The 19,198-nt window shown below is 43.4% G+C and overlaps 1 protein-coding gene across 4 annotated transcripts in view; it reads right to left on the bottom strand.

Annotated features, from left to right (window-relative positions):
- Positions 1-19,198, bottom strand: part of Tex14 (testis expressed 14, intercellular bridge forming factor) — a 76,941-nt gene that overhangs the window by 44,121 nt on the left and 13,622 nt on the right. For all 4 annotated transcript variants that reach the window (XR_003712011.1, XM_028772362.1, XM_028772363.1 and 1 more), the window contains exons 6-13: positions 18,620-18,750; positions 17,546-17,659; positions 16,045-16,168; positions 14,799-14,977; positions 6,784-6,935; positions 5,150-5,340; positions 4,467-4,617; positions 728-1,647 (exon numbers count right to left, since the gene is read on the bottom strand). Coding sequence is in view for 3 of the 4 variants with exons in the window: in XM_028772362.1 (XP_028628195.1) it covers positions 728-1,647; positions 4,467-4,617; positions 5,150-5,340; positions 6,784-6,935; positions 14,799-14,977; positions 16,045-16,168; positions 17,546-17,659; positions 18,620-18,750 (1,962 nt within the window). In the remaining variant the exon portion in view is untranslated. The remainder of the gene's footprint in view (positions 1-727; positions 1,648-4,466; positions 4,618-5,149; positions 5,341-6,783; positions 6,936-14,798; positions 14,978-16,044; positions 16,169-17,545; positions 17,660-18,619; positions 18,751-19,198) is intronic.

Below are 19,198 nucleotides of genomic sequence, written 5' to 3'. Positions count from 1 at the left end.
TTGTCTCAACATGAAACTCACCTATTCAGCTACAATAGTTGGCCAGCAAGCTCCAGGGATCCTCCTGTCCCCACCTCTCCAGCAAGAGGATTACTGGTACATACTTAGATAACCTAATTTTTTTTTCATGAGTGCTGGAGACCAAACTTAAATATTCATGCCTGCTGAACCATCTTCCCAGTTCCATATAAATATTTCTTAAATACCTCAGTGAACAATATAAAGTAGAGAATTTTCAAGTGTGTGGGCCTGTGTATGTATGTACAGAGGGCACTGGATCCCCTAGAATGGAAGTTATGTGTGGTTGTCAGCTGGCTTATATGGGTGCTGAGAAATGAACCCAGGTCCTTTGCAAAAGTAGCAAGTGCTCTTAAATACTGAACAATATTTCTAGCCCCTAAAATACAGATTAATACCAGTCTAAAATACCTTATATACTTTCAACTATGTCAAATTGCTAGTACTTAATTGAACTATAAAACAGAAATTTACATCGCTGAACCTAATACGGTTGAATGTACAGAGAAGGACAGAGGCTTTGTCCTTGGTTTGGAATGGGTGAGAGAATATATCTACCATAGAATTCCATCCTAGTGGCCTTATTTCCCAAACCAAGAGGACTTTACTAAGAGCTGCCTGCATTTATTTACAGGCACTGCATGCAGGTTGCAGGAAATGCTGGTTCTAGGATCCTACTAAAGCAGCACCTTCTACCCATGTGACATACCTGATTGTTTGGCTCTGGGCAGTCACTCCTGCTTTCTTCAGACACTTGTGTAAAAGGCTTCCAGCCACAGGCACTTAGTTTCTCAGGTTTTGTGCCAAAATGTCCCTCTTGGAACTCTCTCTCATTTCCTGGAGACCTTGCTAGGGCCAACCAGTTGCCACCATTTTCAGGCTGCTTGGGCTCTGACAATTGCATAACAGGAGGAAGATAGGTCAAAGACGGAGGGCCTACAGCTGACAGGAACTTGGCATTTGCAAACCTTAAGGAAGCATCCCACAAACTCCTGCACTGATTGTCCAGCTCCTTCTGCGCCCACTCAAGTTCTTCTACCTCCTGCTCAAGCTTCCACAGCCACTCAGCAATCTGCTGCATCATCACCTGTGAGATCTTCAGGTTCAGCACACACTTACTGACATACTCGTCAGTCTTGGACCAGCTGCTCGGTTTGCCCTTGGCTTCTCTGGTTGGTTCAGGCAGGCTGAGTGAACTAAGAGAATCACTTTGCCAGTCCCCATCTTCAAAGCAAAGGTCTGTGTCAACTTCTGAAAGGCTTTTATCCTCCTCACAAAAACAGTGCAATTCTCTCTCCATCTTATCCAGCTCTTCTTCCAGGGATGGTAGTTCATCTACCTGGTTTGGTTTATCCCCCTCAGGTGAAGAAGCAGTCCCCAGACACTCTTCCTCTTTGTCAGGTCCCAGTGTCAAGCAGCCTGAGTAGATTTCATTGATTTCAAAGCTGCAGAGGCTGGCCTGACTTGCAGTGGGGCTCCTGACCTCTTCGGGCAAACATGAACCAGGAGGAGAAGGAACATTTGGATTGTCAGGTTCCTGGGCTGACAGACTTGAATCTAGGGTCTGAGGAGCTAGTGTTGTTTTTTCAGTGAGAAAGGAGTGATCTGTTGGTGAATGGGGCTGACTACCTGTTGGAAAGAATAGTAATACTAACTCAATAAACTGACCACATAGCGGAAGCAGCCCTGGCAATTGTTCCAGGTGTACAATGAGCTGGGACAGGTGGCACACACACCTTTAATCACAACATCTGAGAGTCTGGGACAGAAGGGTCTCAAGTTAGATGCTAGCTTGGACTACTAAGCAACTTTGAGGCCAGTCTGAACCACATAAAGAGAGCCTGTCTCACTACAAAAACAACAATTTTTTTTAAAGGCACAAAAACCATCTTTTATTTTTCTAACTTCCTTCTCAGAGAAGTGAGATCCTATTAGATACATTGAACAGAGGATGAAAGTGTATTTTGTTGTTGTTGTTGTTGTTGGAGACAGGATCTTTCTACCTAGCCCTGGCTGTCCTGGAACTCATGGTCTCATTATGCAGACCAGGTGGGCCTTGAACTCACAGAGATCTGCTTGCCTCTGCCTCCATGTGCTGTCTTCCATGTCCTGGGATAAAGGCAGCAGAGGGTGAGAGACATTTCTGTCTAATCTAAGTGGAAGTTCCCCATAGGGACACTGAATGAGATAGAAATTTGGGGCTATGGAGGTCTAATCCTAAGAAGAATGTTCTGGCCGGACGGTGGTGGCGCACGCCTTTAATCCCAGCACTTGGGAGGCAGAGGCAGGCAGATTTCTGAGTTTGAGAGTTCAAGGCCAGCCTGGTCTACAGAGTGAGTTCCAGGACAGCCAGGGCTACACAGAGAAACCCTGTCTCGAAAAACCAAAAAAAAAAAAAAAAAAAGAAGAAGAAGAAGAAGAATGTTCTAAGCTTCATTTACACTATTTTAAATGTGTTTAACTGTTAGAACATTCATATTACAGGCCCCTGGATCCCAAGTACTATACTCATGGCTTCCTTTGTGCATTAAATACTGTGACTAAAAGAGCCAAGGTGATGCTTTTGGTGAGCATCTGATAAAAATAGTAGAGAGGTAGCCCAAGAAGCTACTGCAACTCAGGAGGGATAGATGACTACAAAGATCACTCAAGGCTGATTCACACATGACTTCTGTTTGATAAGGGTACTACTTTCAGGAAATAAGATGAAGGACACAAACAATGGAAACTTGGAAAGGGACATTCTGGAAGCTTCCAGCCCAGTCAGAGAAGAGTCCAAGTAAATAGTGATCAGGCTACGATTAAGGCCCAAGTTCCAATTCTGAAACATGCTCAGGAATCCTGAGTGTTACAAGCTCTCTAAACCTTAGCCTCCTCAGCTGTAACAGGGTGACATAGAATGAGCACTATGCCTGAGAGTTTTCTTAAGGCCCTGTGTTGCTGAGACTGGCCTCAAACCTCGGGACTCAAGTGATACTCCTGACTCAGCTTTTCAAACAGTGGGATTATAAGCAGATAGTAGATTAAAAATTTACTTTGTGGAGCTGGAGAGATGGCTCAGAAGTTAAGAGTACTGTCTGCTCTACCAGAGGTCATGAGTTTAATACCCAGCACCCATATGGTGGCTCACAACCATCTATCATGGGATCTAATACCCTTTTCTGGCAAACAAATGTGTATGTAGACAGAGCATCCATATATATATAATGCAAAAATATATCTTTCTAAAACTTACTTTTGGGCTGGAGAAATGGCTCAGTGGTTAAGAGCACTGACCGCACTTCCAGAGGTCCTGAGTTCAAATCCCAGCAACCACATGGTGGCTCACAACCATCTGTAATGAGATCTGATGCCCTCTTCTGGTGTGTCTGAAGACAACTACAGTGTATTCATATATAATAAATAAATAAATCTTTAAAAAAATTACTTTTGTTTCTAAGCAATTAGATAAATCCTAAGTGATCATGCTATAAATTCAGTAACTATTAAGTTTTGTATATAATCCAAATGTTTATACAGCTTACAAATTTTAATGGTTTAAGGATCTTGAATATTTTCTCAAGTACCCATCTTTTTTCAGCATAGGTTACATACACATTTTAGAGAAGACAACTAGAGTCATATGATTCTCAAAAAAAGTAAACTGATATCCAGCATAGTGGCATATATCTCTAATCTCACTATTTAGGAGACTAAGGCAGAAAGACTGACAGTTCAAGACCAGACTAGGCTATGAGACTCCATTTTTTTTTATAATTTATTTATTTATTTATTATAAGTACACTGTAGCTGTCTTCAGACACCCACAAGAGGGCATCAAATCTCATTACAGATGGTTGTGAGCCACCATGTGGTTGCTGGGATTTGAACTCATGACCTCTGGAAGAGCAGTCAGTGCTCTTAACCACTGAGCCATCTCACCAGCCCGAGAATCTATTTTTTAAAAGAAAAAACAAACAAACAAACAAACAAACAAAAAACCAGACCTGGAAAAGTGGCTCATCCATTAGGAGCACTGGCTGTTTCTCCACAGGACCCAGGTTCAATTTCCAGCACCCACATAGCAGCTCACAGACATATATAATTCCAGTTCCAGAGGATATGATCCCCTCTTCTGGATTCCATGGGCTTAGGCACAGACACGGGTGCACAGGCATATATGCAGCCAAAAATATACCCATAAAACAAAATCTCTCTTTAAAAAGCCAATCAGATGGCTCAGTAGGTAAAGGCCCTTGCCATCAAGTCTGACAACTCAAGTCTGATTCCCAGGTCCCACATGGTAAAAGGAGAAAACTGACTCCCACAAGTTGTCTTCTGACCTCCACGCATGCACCATGACACTTGTGTGCTAGCACACATACACGAAATTTTAAAATGTAAAACAAAACACCAAAATCATTCCACTGTTATCAAAGTAATGCTTAATCTGTGAGTTCAAGTCATACCCATTTCCTTTAGCTCCTTGATGTCCAAGTCTGGAGGGTCTTTTTGATATTCTGAAGTTAGACCTAGGCAGATATTAACATCAGGGTGGGGTTCATATCTCTGCCCTCTGGGGCTCTCAGTTGGCTGAGTTTTCTGAGCTCCAACAAATTCCTATAATAAAACATTGTCAAGGACACATTCCAAGTCATCCAAATGCTATCTGTGTTTTTAGAAACTTATCTACATGTGTCAGACACCTCCTTCTTCCTCTGTTAGACAGGCCAGCTATTGGTCCTAACTAGCTAGTTTATTCTTATTCCCCATTCTTTATTATACCCTACAACTTCCCCAGCACCTCCTAAATTCTTTGCTCCCTTTACTAAGTTAAACAGGCTTTTCTCAGCAACATAGAGTGCAATAAATGAGGCTCTCCAAAACTATGTGTTTTTTTTAAAAGACTCAGTCATAGTATGTAGCCCTACACTGGCTTTGAACTCTCTATGTAGTCCAGATTGACCTTAAACTCCAGAGCCTACTTCAGCATCCCCCACCCCAACCCATGTGCTTCCATGACACACACCCACAGGCCTGCACCACTGGCCTCCATTTCAAACATTTTAAAAACTTGGGTCTCTAGTTTCCTGGTCTGTAACTCAATGAAGTAGATAGCAGAAACAAACTTTTCACAAATTTCAGGGCTTGCCTTTAAGTCATTCTTCAGAATATAACGAATATCTTGTAGGTTCATTGTTCGATTCTTCTGCTTGGCGTTGATACCTGACTTAACAATATCATAGTAAGGTTCTGGAAGCCTGACATCAGCTTCTAAATAATTTCCCAAGGCTATGGTTTCTTTAACAAGTGAGCCATCCAAGCCATTCCAGGGTATGTTGTCTATAAGGAAAAAGTAATAGAAATAACACTAAGATAAAATTGAAACTCGAAAAACAAAACAAAAGATAAAATTGAAAGATGGAACAAGCTTTTTTTCTTTTCTTTTTTTTTTTTTTTCTGGTTTTTCGAGACAGGGTTTCTCTGTGTAGCCCAGGATGTCCTGGAACTCACTCTGTAGACCAGGCTGGCCTCGAACTCAGAAATCCGCCTGCCTCTGCCTCCCAAGTGCTGGGATTAAAGGCGTGCGCCATCACAAACCAATAATTATATATAATCAATATATGTTAATAAATCATTTAAAAATACAAACAACATGTAGAGAAGTAAAGGAAAAAAATTTAAATCAGATATTGCTAAGTAGCTTTAGTGAAGTCACTTGGTCTCTTTAAACATTACTTTCTTCCCAGAAGGAAACCGCTTGGTAGCCCAATTCTGGACAAAGAGCCTCTTTACCTATATACCCAGCAAATACCTGGCAGAGACAGCAAACATTAGTGTCAGCAACCTGCACACACAGGCATCCCTAGCACACTTGGGGGCAAGGGAATGCCTGGGCATCAAGCCGAATAGATCATGAATTTATCTCATGGAAAAGGTAGTTTGCCTCTGGGATGGCAAACACCAGAAAGTCAGCTGACTCTGGCCTATTCCCTAACCAGAATGTGGTTTCACTCTGTGTGTTGCATGTGGCTATGCCTGTCTCTCTCTCCTGAAGGAGTCCTTTTGTCTTCAGTTACACGAGTGCTTTCCATAAAGTCATGTAGGTCTCAAAGGCCTTTCATTTCTTTCAATAGACATCATATATACACCTGTGATACCTGTGAGTGTTCAGTTTCATGTTTACTCTCCAGACACCAACCTTTTCTCCTTTTTAAGTTTTTCAAAGGGGATATCACAAAGAACCTTAAGTACCAACACAAATATTCAATGAACTCAGAAGAAATACTCAGAAACACTTTGCTCTGGAGGCTGGCATACAACTCAAGTGATGGAGCTGTTGTCCCGGGTTCAATCCCCAGCATTGGAGGGTTTTTTTTTCCCCTTCTTCTGTTAAATGCCTTATCACTAGCAGGAAGACCTATGGGCTTTTCTGAGTCTTAATAGTTAAAAGAAGATTTTTGGGAAACTACCTTATGTCTAATAAGCACAAAGAAGATCCTTGAAGTCGAATGTAGTGGTGTATGCTTTTATTCTCAGGATTCAGGAGGCAAAGACAGGTGCATCTTTGTAAGTTTGAGGCCAGCCTGGTCTACAGAGCAAATTCCAGGACAGGCAGGGCTACATAATAGAGACCCTATCTCAGACAGAAAAAAAAAAAAAAAGAAGATCCTTCAAGATTTTTTTAAGTTCTAAATTTTCATAAATCTAAGTAATTCCTGGGGGAAATCTCTAAGCTAAAAGTAAGAATGCTGATGATCAACATTAAATGTGCTCCTGGATCACCTGTTAAGATCTCTTGTATGATCATGGAAAAGCTGTAGATGTCTGACTTCATCGTGGCTGCCTTCTGTAAGACCACTTCTGGTGCAGCCCAGTTGTACAGCTGGGTGGGGAGGGGCACTCGTGTCATGTCCCTATGAACACCATTGTCCTGGCTAGGGAAGGAAACACAAAGCAGAGTTATCTTAAGGAAACATTATCATCACCATAAAGTGCACTTAAATATGTTCCTGTAACAATCTCCTGGAGCTTCTGAAGATGCAGCTGAACACTGAGTTAATAGGCTTCCCTGGAGCGCTTCCATTTCCTGTAATTCTTCCCATCCCTGCTTGCCTGACCCTGCATGCCCATCTTGTGTGGCCACTCTTCCTTTCTTAGCACTCCATTAAAACCACAGGAACCACCTTTCCGTTCCATCAGGAAGACATTACCTCTTCCACACTGCATGAGTAGTTCCCTCTGTCTGGCACGCCTTGGGGAGCCCTTCCCTAACCACCTACTTTAAAAGTAGTACTGTTTTACCAGCTACAGCTTTGTGGTTGTAGTTTATTATATCTTACACGCACTTACGTTTTATTTCTTACGTTTTTGCTGCTGTTTATTATATCTTGTATGCAGCTTTCTGAAGTAGCTACCTTATTACTTTTAAAATATATTTTATTACATCTATTTACTATGTATATGAGTGTGTGTGTGTGGCAGAGCGCACATGTACAGTTGAAAGAACAATTTGTGAGCATCAGTTTCCTCTTCCCACCAAGTGGAACCCAAGGATCAGCCTCAGGGTGTCAGGCTTAATGGCGAGAGCCTTTATCCTCGGAAGACCAGGCTGGCCTCAAACTCAGAGATCCACCTGTCTCTATTTCCTGAGTGCTAGGATTAAAGGTGTGTACAATCATGCCCAGCCATTGGCTGCTTCTTTTCTGAACTCATGTCCTCTGGGTAATGAGCTGTTTTAGTTCATCAAAGTTCACTGATTGGCCTAAACAACTTACTTTCTCAACAAGACACCCTATGAGCCAAGTCCAACCGTCCTAAATATCTCCCAGGCCAAAAAGAGGCCTCAGGGTGAGGTGAAGTCAGTACTGACTGCCCATGGCTGTCACAGACACAGTTCTTCCCCCCAGAGGCAATGAGTATTCTGTTATCTGTAATATCTGTGTGTGTGTGTGTGTGTGTGTGTGTGTGTGTGTGTAGGTTTTTTGAGACAGGGTTTCTCTGTCATAGTAATCAAATGAAATTATGGATGTGGCAACCCTCTATGATGCATACAGTATTCATTCCACCAAGTAAGAAATGATATGACCATAATGGCAGGCATTTGGTAAAGGTTTGATGACTGCTCACTGATAATTAGAAACTAAGTTATTATAGTGCTGGGGATGTAGATCGGTTGGTTTACATAGCATGTTTGAAGGCCCTTTGACAGAGAGAAGGGCCTTTGACAGAGAGCAGAGAGGTCAGCAAACCGTGAATTAAAAAATGTGATCCTGGCATTTTATATGTATTGCTAAATGGTAAAGTGGTGCCTTGTATACTATGATATGCATACAAATCTAATATATGTTTATATATTTAATTTGCAAATTTGGAATATTTACCATGTAATTATATATTAAGTTAACATAAATTACATTAGTATCACAAAACATCAGCAGGCTTTTTTTTGGCTATGGTTTTGTTTTATAGGGGTGCTAGGGATCAAACACAGACACAGTTCTTCCCCCAGAGGCAATGAGTATTCTATTATCTGTAATATCTATGTGTGTGTGTGTATGTGTGTGTGTATGTGTGTATGTGTGTGTGTGTGTATGTGTGTGTGTGTGTGTATTGGTTTTTCGAGACAGGGTTTCTCTGTGTAGTCCTGACTGTCCTGGAACTCACTCTGTAGACCAGGCTGGCCTCGAACTCAGAAATCCGCCTGCCTCTGCCTCCCAAGTGCTGAGATTAAAGGCGTGCAACACCACTGCCTGGTCATCTGTAATATATTTTAAGAAACTGCCATGCTTCCTTCTTTAAGCTGGGCATTTCTTCAAAGGAACCTCAGGTCTCTGGCTTAGCTATGGCTCTAGAGAAGGACAAGTCACTTAGATGCAGAATTCAAATCCTTTCTCTGATTTGCTCACTTTCTTCTCTTACAGCCTTTCTTCTTTCTCTCTCAAAGCTGGATGGTGAGGCTGAGATGCAGCTCACGTGCTCACTTATTTATTCGAGGCCCCATGTCCCCACCCACAGGAATGGGGTGAGGTGGTGCTGAGGATGAGAGACTTGCAGAGTCAAGAGGTGTCCTGCTCTAAAGATTCAATTGAGGAATTAAGAACAGAAAAAGACTGCTGTTTATCTTTACAACAGGAGATGGAATATTATCATTAACAAGCATGTTAAACAAACTAATGTGCCCAAGCAGGCAGAGTGTTACCCAAAATAAATGCACAATTGAAAGCTATTTGGACTCACAAGTCAACTTACATCACAAAGAAAAGCATCCTGTTGCAGCTATGATAACCTGCTGATTGCCATGTCTGCCTGAAGTTCTACTCTGAGGTCAGCAAGCCCAGATGAGATCGCCAACATTTCTATCATGCCTTATATATCTCTAGTGAACCCTAGCTAACTCTCACCATTCTCTTCTTCCTTTCAACCTCACCCCAACCCCAGTAGCAGTTAATACCAGCTCCTCCATGCATTCCACTTCTTTCTAATGTGGCTCCCTGGCTCCATCCCAGTGTCTCCTAGCTGATCCACTTCCTAACTGCATTCAACTTCCAGTCCATCCTACCTGTGGCCTAGGACCATTTCTATCATCTAGCTCTAGTTCCTTATGCTCCTGGACCTCTTCATCCCTCTGGACCTGTCTCCTAATTTATAGAGGGAAAGGGCTGGGCGGAGGCTGTAGCTTACTGCTGCAGCACTTGCCTGACATATGTGTAGCCCTAGGGTTTATCCCCAGCACCATAATTTAAAAAGAAGTGGGGGAGTTAGAAAACCTCATTTCACTTTGGGATTCCTATTTCTACGGGAACACAAAACCAGAATAAATTGTTATGCTGTTTCTCAACAGCAGATGGCACTCCTTAACTGACCAATTGTGTCATTTATGTTGGCCTTTGAAGTCTCTGATAGTATTATCAAGCAAAACATTTAAAAAAAAAAAAAAAGGTTAGCTGTTTTGGATTATAGAGCCAAAGTAGTTAACCTCAATTTTGTCCCACTAAGTGTTCCTTTCATCTACATCCATCCAATCGTGCTGCAAATCCTGAGCAAACACAACTGCCCTGGCTATTCTACTGTCAACTTGACATGAGCTAGAGTCATTTGAGAAGAGGGAACCTAAACTGAGAAAATGCCCCTAGAGACTGGCCTGTGGGCAAGCCTGTGGTACATTTCCCTGGTTAATGATTGATGTCAGAAGACCCAGCTCACTGTGGATGGTGCCACAGCTGGGTCAGTGGTCCTGGGTGCTATAAGAACATGGGCCCATCGGTGTCTCCCTCCTAAAAGGATGGGGCCTTGTATTCTGGTTTATACAAATCCATATAGCCCCAGGTAACGAATCTCCCACTTTACCATTGATAGAAGCCCATGGCAAGCTTAAAGCACTTCTGTTCTCATCTCCCTAGCAGTGGGACTGGGAACTACAGCTAGAGTGGACCTGAGTTTAGAAGAATAGCATCTTTAGAATACAATGATCGCCGGGCAGCGGTGGCACACACCTTTAATCCCAGCACTTGGGAGGCAGAGGCAGGTGGATTTCTGAGTTCGAGGCCAGCCTGGTCTACAGAGTGAGTTCCAGGACAGCCCAGGCTATAAAGAGAAATCCTGTCTTGAAAAACCAAAAAGAACACAATGATCTATCTAACCAGGCTATAAAGGACAGGGAACAGATAGGTGAAGCAGTAAAAACAACATAGGACCAAATGGATTCCCTTCCAGAAGCCATTATCCAGAAGAGGCCTAAATCTGTAGCAGCAGAGAAGGGAAGACCTGCAGTCTTAAACAAAGAATGCTGCTATATTCTAATGTGCTACTAAGTTACAGTCAGAGATCCAACAGTTCAACAGTTAAAAGCAAACAGCCAAAAGGGGGGAAAAAGCACTAAAAAACTCCTGAGACTCTGGGAATTGAAATTTTTGGCTATTATCTTTAGCAGGGTCTTTCCTCGTGATCATTTTGAATCTTTTATTTGGACACTCTAAGTCACCAACTCCAGTTCATTACCACCTTTAAAAAAAAATTATTTATATATATGAGTACACTGTAGCTGTCTTCAGACACACCCAATCCTATTATAGATGGTTGTAAGCTACCATGTGGTTGCTGGGAATTGAACTCAGGACCTCTGCAAGAGCAGTCAGTGCTCTTAACCACTGGGCCATCAATCCAGCCTCTCATTATCTCCTTTTATGCACGCTATAAAGTTACAAATGGTGTTGACTTCTAAGTCCACCTACTTAGTAACACAGCAAATGGACCCTAGATGTCTGGATCTTGAAGCACAATTCTAAAACTGAAGCCATATATGAAATCAATCATCCACAAAAGTGGGGAGTGAAGGAGAAAGGAAAAATAGCAAGCTTTAATATTAATTATGAGGTTACACTGGAATAAGAAACTACTTCTAAGCTGGGTGGTGGTGGCGCACGTCTTTAATCCCAGCACTTGGGAGGCAGAGGCAGGTGGATTTCTGAGTTTGAGGCCAGCTTGGTCTACAGAGTGAGTTACAGGACAGCCAGAGCTATACAGAGAAACCTTGTCTCAAAAAAAACCCAAAAAACAAAAACAAAAAACAAAAAACAAAAAAAAACAAGAAACTACTTCTAATCTGAGACAACAGAGCTACCATTGACTTCTGCTTTGTGAGCCTGCCTGCCCCTTCCTCTTCTCTAGAAAGGGTAACATCTACTCATCTCCCTTAAGAAGCGACCACCACCAATATCTGCTTCGACAGCGACTCTTGTTTGCTAAAGATCAAGCTGCCTTAACCAGAAACCTGCACAGTTCAGCCTCTGTAAGGCTTGCTCAGCACTGGGGGAAATCTTTCCTTTAGATGGAGATGAAAAGATCATGTTAATGGTCACATGGCAAAGCCTAACCTTATGGAAAACAAGAAATACTTCTCATGGGGCTAGGCCTCTTTAAGCAATAGCTACAGGATACAGCTGTGTGCTAAAAACAAGTTCTTCCTTTGTCACTAAGTGCTGAGAATTTCATGTCAGGGAAGATTGAGACCCACGGCCTCTATATAATCTCGGTGCTGGAAGTCCCGAGACAAAAGGACCCCTGGGATAGAGAGCAACTGAAGACACCTGATGTTAACCTCTCAGGCACATAGACACAAATACACATGTGCATACATGCACACATACACAAATGTTTTAAAAATTAGTGCTGAGCATGGCTATAATCCCAACACTCAAGGGGCAAAGGCATGAGTACTGCCATAAATTTTGAGACCAGTCAAGTCTACAGAATGGATTCCAGGTAAATAGCAAGATCTAGTGGGGGAAAAACAAACAAACAAACAAACAAACAAACCAAAAAGACCACAAAGGACAGGGCTGAAGAGACAGCTCAATGGTTAAAAGCACCTACTGCTCTTTCAGAGGACCCAAGTTCAGTTTCATCTATAACTAGCTCCAAGGGGATCTGATACACTGTCTTCTTCAGGCAGTTGCACACATGCGCACATACCCATGCACAGACACACATGAATGTATACTTTAAAAACAATTTTAAAAAGAAAAAAATATAAGAGGGGGTAAGTATATGCAAGATACATTAGATATGGTGACGCGGGAAGGAAAGAGGCTGAAAGTGAGCTCAAATGACCAGGAAGTGTCAGAAGAGCAGAAAGGAAAGGCCTAGGACTCCAGCACTTGAGAGGTAGAGGAAAGAGGATCAGGAGTTCAAGGCCATTCTTGGCTATCTAGCAAGTATATAAGGCTAGCCTGGGCTATTTGAGGCTACCTAGGAAGACCTTGAAAGGCCGCACTCGCGCATGCGCGTGCACGTGCGCGTGCGAGTGATCAAAAGGCAACAGCCAGGAGGTAGTGGTACACACCTCTTTAATCTCAGCACTAAGTAAGCAGAAGAAAACAGATCTATTGAGTTCAAGGCCAACCTGATCTACAGAGTGAGTTCCAGGACAACCAGGGGCTACAGAGAAAACCCTGTCGATGGAAGGGGGTACAAGGGAGGAGGGACAACTTTCAGACAGCAATTCTCTCCTTCCATAGTGGGTTCTGGGGATCCAATTCAGGATGTCAGGCTTGTGTGGCAAGCACTTTTATTTGCTGTCTCCTAGAGCCTGGGGTGGAGAATTAAGAGTCAGTCTCTGGCCTCAGCCCAGTAGGAAACTAAGACCACTACCAGCATTTATTTGAAGAAGGGAGTAGTTTGAGTGTCTCTTGCTGCACTTGAGTGCCCTGAGAGTCTGTCTTTGCTATCCAGCAGAAGATAAAACTGTCCAGAAGGCTCACTGGTGCTCCTTACCTCCTCCCCTCTCCAGCTAAGGCACATCTCTGAGACTCCATTCAATAAGAAGGTAATTGGGCTCTGGCCATGCAAAGTGGGAAGCTGTGATGTACCCACTTCAGGTTAGCCCCAAACCTTATTGTGTACCCTCTCTGTTTTCTCTTATTTCCTGAATAGCAATGCAAAGAATGCAGGGGGCAACTGAGGCCTTAGGGGTGGCTGGCCACTGATGGGAGAGATATGTAACAAGACCTCATTCCACAAACATGGCAGATTACAAGGTAAGAACATACAACTCAGCCAAGCAGGGTGGCACACACATTGGGTGGCAGAGGCAGGAGGATCTCTAAGTTGAAGGCCAGCCTGATCTACAAAGCAAAGAGTGAGTTATAGTACAGCTAGAGCTACAGAGAAACGCTGTCTCAAAACAAACAAACAAACAAATTAAAACCACACCTCTGGAGGCCTGATGGTGGTGGTGCACGCCTTTAATCCCAGCACTTGGGAGGCAGAGGCAGGTGCATTTCTGAGTTTGAGGTCAGCCTGGTCTACAGAGTGAGTTCCAGGACAGCCAGGACTATACAGAGAAACCCTGTCTCAAAAAAAAAAAAAAAAAATCACACCTCTGTTGTGACAACTGAAAATTTTTAAGAGTAGATGGACAGAGGCTTTGATACTGGTTAATATATGCATATTACATGTTTTCTTTCTTTTCTTTTTCTTTTGGTTTTTCGAGACAGGGTTTCTCTGTGTAGCCCTGGCTGTCCTGGAACTCACTCTGTAGACCAGGCTGGCCTGGAACTCAGAAATCCACCTGCCTCTGCCTCCCAAGTGCTGAGATTAAAGGCGTGCGCCACCACTGCCCGAATATTACATGTTTATGAAAGCAAGACTAACCTAAGCAGAAGTTACTTCTCAGCCAATATGGCAATACACACCTGTAACCTGTAACAGCTCTTGAGAAGCCTAGGAAAGAGAACTGTGAATTCAAGTTCAGCCTGGACTTCGTAAATCTGAGATCAGACTGAACTATATTATATACAAGACTCCATTTCAGATGGGACAGAGAAAGGGGATGAGGGAGGGAGGGAGGGAGGGAGGGAGGGAGGAGAAAATAAGGAGAACTGGTGAAAGGCCTCAGTGGTAAACGTTCTTGACATGAAGCATAATGGCCTGAATTTTATTCTCAGGACCCACATGGTAGAAGGAAAGAGCCTTAAGTTACCCTCTCTCTCCCTCCCTACACACACACACACACACACACACACACACACACGCACGCACACGTACACGCACACGACACGCACGCGCGCACACACGTGCGCACACGCAGGCACACATACACACTGTAAAACAATGTTTTAAGAGTCTTACCTATAGCCTTGGCAAACAAAGCTAGGCATTTGGGAAATCTCTTTCTGTACTGATGAACAGTTTTCCCACCAATCATGTGTCCTGAACAGATTAGATGTCAACCTTGTAGTGAAGGACCCCCATGGAATCCCTCTTAAGAAAGAAGCTACAGTACTGCAGCCTATACCTACCTTTCCATCATGTATTCCAGGTTCGTCAGCCTTGCTTCTCCTGCAGAGACAATGTGGACAGCGTAGGAGCTAAGGGAGCGATGGATGAACCCTCGGGAATGCAGGTATATCAAGGCGTCAGCAATCTGGAGCAGCAGGTGCACAATCACTTCCATGTGCAACACTGGGAACTGGGACCTCTGTAAGCAAGAGAGAAAGAAAAGACCTCCTGGCGCTATTTCCAGAGCCTTTTTCATTTGATTCTCACAGCTTCCTGGTTTCTCATTTAGCAGATGGGAGCCTAGATGTCAGTGAGGTTAAGTGACTCCAGTTCCACTGACCCAGGCCTCGGCTCTAAGCCTCAGCTCCTTTCCTAGAGATGAGCTTGAGAGGAAGTACTCTAGACTTGATATGTGCATTCCAGGTTAACCTGGGGAAATGGCTCTCCACTCACATCAGTAAACCTGCCCTGGCACCTTCCTGTCTAATGTTGTAGATGGGAAAATCTGGAAGCTCAAAGGACTCTGCAAGTTGAAAAGAATTAATTCAGCTTCCAGCACAAATAGATAAAGAAGAAAGATTCTCTGAGGGTCTCTCTTTATGCCTAGCCAAGGTATTTAGAATAAGATCACAAAGAAAGAGTTCTTAGAAGCCATATCCCAGCACAAAGAAGCTTAGCCACAAGACCTGTCAGTCACAGAAGAGTCCTCCATCCCAAGGAAATCTGAGAGGTAAGAAGAAGTGGTGAAGGCCTCTATATAAACAAACCATGACAGAGCACAAGGAAAATGTAGGGGGAAAGAGCCTGTGGCTAATGGCTCAGCCAGAATATGTCAATATGCTTCTAGCTCTGTCAAAACTGATTTAAAAAAAGAAAAAAGAAAAAAAAGAAAGGAAAGCAAGACTGGGAGGCCAGCAATTGTGCTACACATCTGCAATCCCAGCTGAGAAGTAGGAAAGATTTGAGCTTAATGCTAGGCTGGGTTATATAGTCAAAGCCTATCTCAAAACAAACAAAACATGACCAGATGGCTCAGCAGGTAAAACAATTGTCATATAAATCTTATGACCTGCAATGGCCTGAGTTCATTCCCTAGAACCCACACAAAGGTGAAAGGGAAAACCAATTGCACAAAGTTATCCTCTTGACTTCCACACACATAACTATGGCACATGTGACAGGGATATAGCATGCGCACAAGATAGCAAGGAAGAGGGCAGGGAGAAGAGTAAGGACACCTGGGGAATCTATAGAATGACCATTTACCCGTTCATGGAGGACACTGAACAGTGTGCCGACTGTGATACGCTCATAAACCAGGCGAATTTTCTCTAGGTCCCGGGACAAACATACAGCCATCAGCTGCAGCAGGTTAGGATGCCTCAGGTTGCTACAAAAGACAAAAATCTTCAGGAGGACAGGGCATAGGACAGCATGTGAAAACACAGGTGATATTCCTTCTGGTAGGTCATTTGAACACATTCTAAATAAATCCCATTTATAGCCAGGCACAGTGGCACAGCCTTTAATCCTAGTAATGGAAGATGGAGGTAGCACAAGGTTCAAGGTCACCCTCTACTACACAGTGAGCTCAAGTCCAGTCTGGACTACATGAGATCTTGTCTCAAAAACAAACAATATATAGAAAACCAATGGCCAACAAAATACAATTTATATACAGCATTTTCTTAGAAAATAAGATGGGTTCTGGAAGGAGAAACATCTATTGGAAGAAGCTGAAGGTTTAAGCATTCTCAGTGATGGGATGGAGAGGTGGCTCAGTGGTTAAAGCACTGGCTGCTCTTCCAGAGGGCTGGGATATAACTTCCAGCACCACAAGGCAGCGCACAACTGTCCATAACTCCAGTTCCAGGGCTTCTGACATCCTCACACAGACATACATCTAGACAAAACACCAATGATCATAAAATAAAAGTAAATTGTATATTAAAGAAAGAGTTATCAGTGGCAATAGTGACAGTGCTAGAAAACCCTACAATTCAAAATACTCTTGTGTGATAGCTAGTTGTAGGTCAGCTTAACACACAAGCTAGAGTTATCTAAAACGAGAACCAGAATTAAAATGTGTCCAAAGCCACATACCTACTCAGCCTTACGTGAAAGCACACATCATGCCTACCCAATTGTCTTTTCAGATTGTGTGAGTTCAGGCAAGCTTCTTCAAAATCAAGGGCTTCACCTGTCTAGAGACACCTCCTACAGGCTGAGTGGCCTACTCAGAAACTAGCTCAATGATCCAGGATTCCTTTCGGCTCCTTGGTGGCCCTGGTATGAAATCATAAATCCCGTATCTGACTCACTAAGACCTACATGACATGACTCTGGAACCTCAGGAAGTCTTTGGAACTGAGACTCATTGAAATGTCCTTAGTAGTGGAGATGTGGTTCTCAGATCTGGCCTCATGGACTGCTATGCTCTATGAAAGCAGGACAGTCATTTGCTCTCCAGATGGGTACAGAGTCCCAAAAGGAGGCTTCAGGGGACATATCAAAAAACCCAGATAGTCCTGAGTCCTATCCATCTAAAGACTTGAATCACAGGACAGATGACAGAATTGAGGCCCTTACCATCACAATCCACATGCCTCAGACTACTCTTTAATTCCTTTCTCTTCAGCAGCTTTTAAAAGTCAACCAAGTCCAACACTCAGGACATGCATGCCAAGGCTAGGTGAGATTGGTGTACCATAGTCCAGGTCTGTACAAACTTAGCCCCTGAGTGGCTCTTGTTCTAGGTTCTTCTTACCTGCTGTGTTCCTGCTCAGCAATCAGCAAGTCGGCCAACCTCAGCCTGCTACAGTGGGGATGGGTGGGAAGGTTCAGCTCCTTCACTGTGACTCGGCTCCTGTTCCACACGAGGCTAAAACAGCAGGAGAGAGTGCAAGGGGAGGGGCTGAGTAGCCACTTGCTTCAGTGAACCAGTCTTCCTTCCCACACACCTGGAAAACAGGTTCACACAGAATCTCTACTATCCTCTCTCCTACTACCCCCAGGCTCTAAAGTACCCTGGAGAGTTAAGTGAGGAGGCAAAGGTCACAGAAGGATTCAAGGGAGTAATCTAGTAAGGTTTTTATGTTAGACCATGGTGACAGCAGTATGGTAAATAGATAGGGCTGTGGTGACCCAGACAATAGGGAGTAGTCATTAGCAGGGCAAGGAGCCACAGTGATGGGACAGAGGCATGACCTGAGAACAAATTCAGAGCATGGGCAGAAAAACAGGGAGGGTTGGGGGTGGGTAGGACTTCTGGACCCAGCAAAGGCATTTTTAGATGTGTGTTTCTTTGAAGAAGAAAAGAAACATCCAGGTTCTAAAAGCCGAGACATCCTGGCCAGGACAATTCTTCTGACCCTTCCCAATTCTCTGAGAATTGAGTACAACCAACAGGTTTCTGTTACATCCAAATCCTGTTACTGCCACCATCCTTGGATTTGGCCGGTGAGAAACACACCCTGTTTCAGAGGCAAGCTAATTGCCATCTTGCTGCCTCTAGTTCTTTAGACAGCAGAAAGGTTAGCATATTGGAATGAGAAATTGTTCAGAGAAATTGTTCTCTAGATAGAGTATCCTTTGGTAATGTCTACGGCCAGACTTGTCATATTCGAGAAGGCCACAAACAGAATGGGGAAAGATTAGGCACGTTCCTGATCATCCTACAATGCACAGGTCTGACCACGACAAGAAATCATCTGGCCAAATGTAAAAAAAAAACACTAATTTAAAGACATTGTAAGTTCCCTCATGTTTGAGAAGATGCTACCAATACACAGTAAGCCACTCTTCCCAAAGGACTAACTCCCACCGACCGGTTCCAACTTACTTAGTCATGACCATGTAGGGGCCACTGAAGAAGGAGAAGGTGGGCTCATCATCGGCTTGGATCACTTCCTTCTCTCCAATCACTGGAAGAGATCCTGGGTAAGTGAGCTGCATCCCTGACGTGAGATAAAACTGAAACCAAGGCACAGCTTCAAATTGTGGGAAGAAAAAAGTGAAAGCAGAATTCCTACCACCTGTTCTTGGCTTAGAGCTGCTACTTATCTAGTAAATACACCTATGTACTCTCTTTGCTGGTAGTGGTTGGTTGGTTGGTTGGTTGATTTTTTGTGACAGGATATAGAACTCACTATATAGACCAGGCTGTCGTCAAACTCAGACTAGACTGTCCGCCTTCCAACTTCTGGGACTAAAGGTAAAGCTGGTGATGCCCAGCTTGCTTTTTAGTTAAGATCTCAATCAAATGCACGACCTTCCTGCCACCTCCTGAGCAGTGGTATTGCAGGAGTGTGCCATCTCAGGTAGCTTCTAGCATTTTTTTTTTACAGTAACTCATCCTTCCTAAGGAGTAGGATCAGAGGCATGATCCTACATTATCCACAATTGACTTTATATTATTTTG

The sequence above is a fragment of the Grammomys surdaster genome, unplaced genomic scaffold, assembly GCF_004785775.1.
Source record: "Grammomys surdaster isolate TR1022 unplaced genomic scaffold, NIH_TR_1.0 213, whole genome shotgun sequence".
NCBI lineage: Eukaryota > Metazoa > Chordata > Mammalia > Rodentia > Muridae > Grammomys > Grammomys surdaster.
Note: the sequence above shows the minus strand (reverse complement) of the source record. Positions and strands in the feature narration are given on the sequence as shown.